The sequence below is a fragment of the Rhinolophus hipposideros genome (genome assembly GCF_964194185.1).
Source record: "Rhinolophus hipposideros genome assembly, chromosome: 7".
NCBI classification, from domain to species: domain Eukaryota; kingdom Metazoa; phylum Chordata; class Mammalia; order Chiroptera; family Rhinolophidae; genus Rhinolophus; species Rhinolophus hipposideros.
The window spans coordinates 37,803,072-37,810,417 of record NC_138053.1 but is presented as its reverse complement, the minus strand read 5'-3'; the positions used below and the strand labels follow the sequence as shown (position 1 = coordinate 37,810,417).

Sequence of the window (7,346 nt, the reverse complement as noted above, 5' to 3'; positions counted from 1 at the left end):
AACTGAGCCTTTTTTATCACCTTGCCTCCCTAGCAGCAGCAACGACCCCACTCAGCCAGGTCTCAGAATCTTCTCAGATGCATTTCTCCCAAGAAAATAAGAGATGGTTTGCATGTATGCTCATTGACTCTCAGGTTGGTCACTCCTTTTCTCTTTAGAAGGAATATTGAAGAATCTACAACAGGTGAATTAAGTTGTTATTCTTACTACAAACTGAAAAACCTTTGGCACAGCTACTTTCATAGCTATTTTATTTTCCTTAATCCAAACAAAGCTTTCAGCTTAATAGAGTAATACTGTTAATTGACCAGAGTAGTGCCATTTGGTTATCTTATTAAAAATGGAGTCATAATTTTTCAGTGACATTTGGAGACAACTATAATATAAATGAAAAACCTAACTGTCTATGAAACTGCTTTTGCATAGAACACAGTTTTGTTGTTTAGAATGTAAAGGAAGGGGGATCCCAATAAATTGAAACTCATTTGAGACCAATTACATATTTGATTGTTTCACTTTTTTTTTTTCAGTTCTTAACCCAGATCCCCTTGGAAAAGCAGAAATACAACCAAATTTCAGCAAACCTTTCAGTGTTGTTAGTTTCTATAACATGTAACCAATTTTGACTTTCAGTGGTTTTTATTTGCATAATCTTATATAATGGGAGATTTTCCTTGATATTTTTTAAATCTCAGAGATTCAGCTGGAATAACTCTTATGATGTGAATACTACTGTATAAATGTAGAAACTGAGGTATAAAAGGTAACATTGTTCACCAAAAAAAAAATGTGTTTTTTTTTTAGTGAATTATACTAGTCATCCTGGAAAAAATAATTATAAGTGAAAGGAACAGCACGATTGTAAGTATTCATTACATTGTTTTTTTAATGTGGTTTCAATTCATACTTGACTGAGCAATTAGAAAAGGCTGCTTCTAGATACTCTAATCAAACAAATGAATAGTCATCTGTATACATACACACACACACACATTTAAAGTCCCAGAATTTAAATAAGCACTAATTTAATAATAATTGAGGTTTTTGCAAGAAGTATAATGGTGACTGTCTTTACTTTCTGGAGAATCAACTGCCGTGTGTGTGTCTGTGTATACACACACACATATATATGTTTTTAATGCTAAATGAGTACAAAGCTCAAAAATAAACATTTGGGTTTAACAAGTATATAAACTGACATTAAAGCTCTAAGACTTAAGACTTGTTAATACAAGAGTGGACGACCTTAAGCATTAGGGACGTTGGATATTAAGATCAAATGGAAACAAAAAAGTTCCTGTGGTCCCTGGATAAGAGAGCTTACTATTGAATTTTTCTTTGCTTTTAAATACAGAATAAAATTCTGTAAAAGATATTTTCAGAAATATGTCAATTAAATTTTGCTCTTACTATACATTTTAGCTCCATATTTGATTTTAATATACTATCATTGGTTTGACTACTGCCTTTGACAGGGCAAGTCATACAGTAGGTATTAAAATAAATATACCACAAAGCAAAGTCATTTAAAGAATCTCTCAATTCAGATTTTCCTTGTGCATAGAATGGTTCAAAAATAATTTGGAATCTCTACAGAATCTATCAGTTTGAGTCTGGAACAGTACCAAAATGGACAAGAAGTACTAAGTTTTTATAGATGAAAAAGTTAAAATATGCATTTTCTTATGAATTATAGTTTAAAATATGAATCACTTTCGATGAATATACTCACTAAAATATAGTAATATATTTAGTAGTTCACATGACGACTGTTTTAGCAGTGCAAATAGATGTTAGGCTTCCAGTCTTTCAAGTAAAGATATCTTGAAATATTTACATGGCAAATCTCTCAAAACTAAATAAAATTAAATAATTTTGTAAACCCCTCACAGAGGGGAAAGAAATAGGTAAAAATTATATTAGACACAGGCTCTTGTTTTCAGCCTATGAAAGTAGTTTCTAAAAGCAATGAAGAGTCTTCTGAATATTACTTTCATGTCTTAAGATAGTTTTTTCTCTCCTGTCAGCTAATTGGATGCTCACCTCTCTGAAGGTATGAGTTTTTTTAACAACAGTCAAGGTTTTAGGGAAAATCTTGTTTGGACAACCGAAACATGAGTTTCTCTAAGTGAAGTGTCATTTATAAGAATATGCACACAATCCTCCATTACTCTTCTCTCAAGCACCAGAAAAAGAAAGGAGTACTGATTATACTTAGAAAAGATTTTTTTTGTATTTAATGCAGTGAATGTATAGTCAACATTATCATTGAACTAAACATTGGAAATTTCATAGAATGAAACAAACAGAAACAAGTCATCTGTTAATGGTTACTATTTACTAGGTACATCTGAGGTTGTAGAATATCAGGCTTGTAGACATTTGAGTAGACACTGTCATCATGGAACATAAATCTCACATAAGATGTAATCAAAAATGATTTCAAACAAACTATCCTATCAGTAAACTTTCTGTAGTAACATCAACTTCTTGGAGTATTATGTCTTAGCAACAAACAGTGATGATATGCAGATGTAAGCATGTCGTTAGAAACATGATGCACTAAATAGAGCATATTGAGGTCAAAGCCTTTCTGTAGAAAGGGAATTTAATTGGCATTCTTTCAACCATAGTGTATAAACAGATCAAAATAGTTCTATCATAAGAAATAGTATTTAACAACATAGCTTTAAAATAAAAATACTTTAAAAATCAGCTTTGATGAGATTAAATTTATTTTTAAAGAATTTTTTGAGTGAAATATATATTTGTTGCTTCTGGTTTTTCTGCATTTTTCCAGAATAACCCCCACCTTCACCCTATCCCAGTCTATTATTAATAAAGTAGTGCAAAACATTGTCTATAGCAATTTCAACCAAGCTTCGTCCCCCTACCCCGTCAGGGGAAGTAAGACATTCTTATCAAATTATTTCTCTTTCCAGAGGTATACTCCCTTGATATAACAGGGAGTTAGGTACAAAAACAACCATGAGAGTCTTGGGAATGCAATTTTTAAGTATAGATTCTACAGTAAGTAGTGAAACATTTTTAAAGGCAAACTTCCCCTCCCCATAAACAGTTTATTTTACAAAATAGGTTTTCATGCATTCATATTACCAAGAATGATTTTTTTTTCTATACATGAATGTAATGAAACACTGGCATATCACTTACTACACTGCATTCTCATCTACATTAAAATTAACACTAATAACAAAAATCAAAGTATGCATTAAAGCTAATGAGAAAGCACATACCTCTTTTTTCTGTGAGAACACTTTTTATTAAATATTTTTAGATACACAGAGGTATAATCTGACACCAAAAGCAATACGGATTTAATTTGCTAGTATGTTTGACTACTGAAATTTTGCTAATTTGCTCACTTGGTACAAATTAAAGTAGTGGTAGGTATAAAAATTTAGAGAGACAATCATTTATAAACCTGGCAGTATTTATGTGTAATCCTATAGAGATTTTGAGGTTTTAAATGGAATGATAGAAGGTTTTGAAGTTTTCTTTGTAGGATTTCAGAGTGTAGATGATTCTTTTGAGGGGGCGAATGTACTTTTACTCATTAGCTTAAAATCTGCCTAGTCCTATCTAAATAATTTGCTCAGGAATAAGTGTTGGGATCTGAAGTCAGAATTTATGTTAACTTGAAATGCATCTGTTTCATTTCATGTTTTGGGATTCTCCCCTCCCTTTTGAAATGTATAAAACATAGAAAACCGTAATGGATTACTTTTCAGGTAAAAAGATCACATTAAAAAAACACTTTAAAATCAAATGGACATTTACATTTTATGTAGATTTAATCAGAGCATAGCTAAGCATTTAATCTAATCTGGTTCTTCCACTTGTAATTAGACAAGTATGTTCTCCCAGTGTTACCATTCTTACATTTGTTGTTCCAGTGTGTTATATTATTATCCACAGCTAACAAGACTTTCACACAGCAGTAACTAATCCTTTATCAAATTGATGCTGTACAATTGGAGTATATTTTCAAAGACATATGCCCTTGTACACTATTTACAAATTCAATCATAAAAGGCAAAATAAATAAAAAGCAGAAAGAAAGGAAATGCTTCTGAGGCTTGAAGGCTTTTTCTTTTATCTGCCCAAACAGATGCTGGTCTTCTTAGTGCTGGGAGCTGGCTAGCCAAGATTGTTTTTCTTCCTTTTACATGGGCTGTGAGAGGGATCTGGTTTCAGTTCTTGGTATTGCACCTGTTTAAACATAGTTCAGAGAAAGACTGGTCAGGTGGCCACTTTCTGGCAAAGGAAGGAAAAGCAAAGGAATAAAAGACTGCTTGCAGGAAAAAAAAGTGCCCACTCTGGAAGCTGCATGAGATCTGCAGCTGGGATGCAGAAAACAATAGAATGATACAGCAAGAGCAAGAAGGGAAATCCTGCCAGAAACTATATGAGAGCCCTGATGTGAACTTTGGTAAGGCTGGGGTCTTCACTGTTCATAAGACATGACATTGAAAACAAAAGCATCTCCATTTATCCTGCAGGGATAGATAATGGTTCTTTGTAGTTAATTGTTTGTTTGTTTAATATAGGCTTAATCTCCATGCAGCACACTCATGTCTGATACCAAATCAAAAACTCAACTGAAACGAAGAAAAAAGGTATCACTGTAACCAGCTCCAAGAATTAGATAAAAACGTTTCATTTTACTCTGAAAATCACTAATGATTAATGGCATTGAGTAACCTCAAATGATTGAGATGTGCCCCAGTCTTCAAAAAGCTGTCACTCTTGCTCCCATAGGCATCTTTAACTAAATTCACGCAAATTATACAAAGAAGAGTTTGTCTCTCAAATGTCCACAGGCACATTTTGCTGGCATCATCTAATATTTCTATTTCCTCCCTTGAGGAGGATTGTCCCTGACAGTTCTGGTAGGTTCTTGATGAACCAACCTCTCATTCTCCATAATCTCTTTTTGGTTAGCACTCCAACTGCGCTAAACTGAATGGCAAAATCGACTACAGGCTTTATTAACTTTACCTGTCTCTTCTAAAACCTTTTGAAATTAAAATGATGTAAAAGTTAACCAATGCGACACTACATTAAAATAGTAGTAAGGATAATGAAATCTACATACCACTTGTACATCTGAAGGGACTCTGGAAAGGAAGTCAAGTAGTTCATTGTTATCAATTGCATAGGGACACCGAAGCTTTTTCGTAAATTTGTTGATGCCTGAAAAAGTGATAGATCAAACATTATTGAAGTCTCCAAAGTTTGGAGTTACAGAAAAACATTTCTGGCAAACGTATTGAAGTGATTTGAACATCTAGATTAAGCTGCCCTTTAGCCTCGGCTGAGTGAACCAATAAACCCAGTTTCCTCCCTTCATCCTTCCCTATCTTCTCTCCCTTCTTCCTTCCTCCTTCCCAACTCAATGGCTGGTCTGTTGTTCCTCTCTACCTTAGTGGCTTCCTTCGCAGAAAAAAGGCTTTGTGTTTGGGAAATAAAAAGCGCCTGGCAAGAATGAACAATGGCACTATCTTGCTATTCCCCTCAGTGTTAACAGTAGTCAGAAGCTTTACTTTAGTGTTCCATCTAGGATAAAACTTGTCACCCTACATTTTGGATTGGTATGGGTTTTAAGGCAAGAAGTCTGATTTATTTTTTCCTCTTTTTCAAGAGAGAAACTTTTTTTTTTCAGTGTGTGTGTGAGGTGTTGCTGTTATGCAAGCAAAATGTTTAAAAGACACATGACCTTCATTTTATCTCAAAATGACCTGAAATGAGGAAGGATTCACCACTAGCTTTAAATTAAAAAAAAAAAAACAAAAACAAAAATGCTTTGAAGGTAATGATATAAAAAAATAGTGACATCTTCTTATGAATACACCAAATCTACAGATGCTTATGTAACATGTTCCTCTGAAAAAATCCTAAAAACTGGCTGAGTAGTGACTACATACAGTATTTCCCCAAAAATAAGACCGGGTCTTATATTAATTTTTGCTCCAAAAGACGCATTAGGGCATATTTTCAGGGGATGTCTTATTTTTTCATGTACAACAATCTACATTTATTCAAATACAGTCATGTCATCTTCTGAAACATCGTCATAATGTACTACATGCGTCCGTCTGGCTGACTATCTTAACTGGGGCTTATTTTGGGGGTAGGTCTTATTTTTGAGGAAACGCTGTATCAGGTGAATAAGAGAAGGCCCACATTGAAGCAGGTAGGAGAAGGTTGGGGCACACTCTCGCAATAAACCCCAACTCCATCACAGCAACCCACAGTGTAGAGGGAGCTCCTAATCCACGGCTTCTCCCTAGGCTTTGAACTCTATATCAGGTATGCCCAACTTTTAAGACTTGTACTTGTGATGAGCCCCAAAAACATCTAGCTTTTTTCTTCATTCTTATTGAGAAATAATTGACATTCTTCACTATATATAAGTTTAAGGTATACGGCATTTTGTTTGATTTACATATATTGTGAAATGGTTACCACAATAGGTTTAGTTAACGTATATCATCTCATAGATACAATAAAAAGGAAAGAAAAAGATTTCTTCTTAGGATGAGAACTCTGAGGATCGATTCTCTTAACTTTCCTATATATATTAGCAACTGTGTTAACTACAGTCATCATTTGTACATTGCATCCCTAGTACTTATTTATCTTGTAACTGGGTTTGTAAACTCTGGCCACCTTTCTCCAATCCCTCCTTTGCCCCCCCCCCCAACCCGTCCATTTTATCCCTGGAAACCACAAATCTGATCTCTTTTTCTATGAGTTTGGTGTTTGCTTTTTTTTTTTTTGTGGGCTTTTTAATTTCTTTCAATTACAGTTGTACTACTTGTATTAGTTTGTAGGTGTACAACATAGTGACTAGACATTTATATAACTTACAAAGTGGTCACAACGCTGAGTCTAGTACCACCTGACACCATATATCGTTATTACATTATTAATGACTGTATTCCCTGTGCTGTATTTATAGCCCCTTGACTATTTTAATAACTGCCAATTTGTGCTTCTTAATCCCTTTCCCGTTTTCACCCATCCTCCAACCCCCACAACTGGCAACCATCAATCTGTTTGTTCTATGTATTTGTGAATTTGTTTCTATTTTGTTTGTTTATTTTACCCTTTAGATTCCACCTATAAATGAAATCACATGGCATTTGTCTTTCTCTGCCTGACTTATTTCACTTAGCATAATACCCTCTAGATCTATCCATGTTGTCGCAAATGGCAAGATTTCATTGTTTTATGGGCAAGTAATATTCCACACACACTCACACACACACTACATCTTTATCGATTCATATATCCGGGGACACTTAGGTTGCTTCCATATC

The 7,346-nt window shown here is 34.1% G+C and overlaps 1 protein-coding gene across 4 annotated transcripts in view; it reads right to left on the bottom strand.

The window, feature by feature from the left end:
- Window positions 1–2,210: 2,210 nt before the first annotated feature.
- Window positions 2,211–7,346, bottom strand: part of MCTP1 (multiple C2 and transmembrane domain containing 1) — a 493,160-nt gene continuing 488,024 nt past the window's right edge. For all 4 annotated transcript variants that reach the window (XM_081053522.1, XM_081053523.1, XM_081053524.1 and 1 more), the window contains 2 exons: window positions 5,120–5,217; window positions 2,211–4,233 (listed from right to left, as the gene is read on the bottom strand). In XM_081053522.1, the coding sequence (XP_080909648.1) occupies window positions 4,162–4,233; window positions 5,120–5,217 (170 nt within the window). In that variant the 3' untranslated portion in view covers window positions 2,211–4,161. The remainder of the gene's footprint in view (window positions 4,234–5,119; window positions 5,218–7,346) is intronic.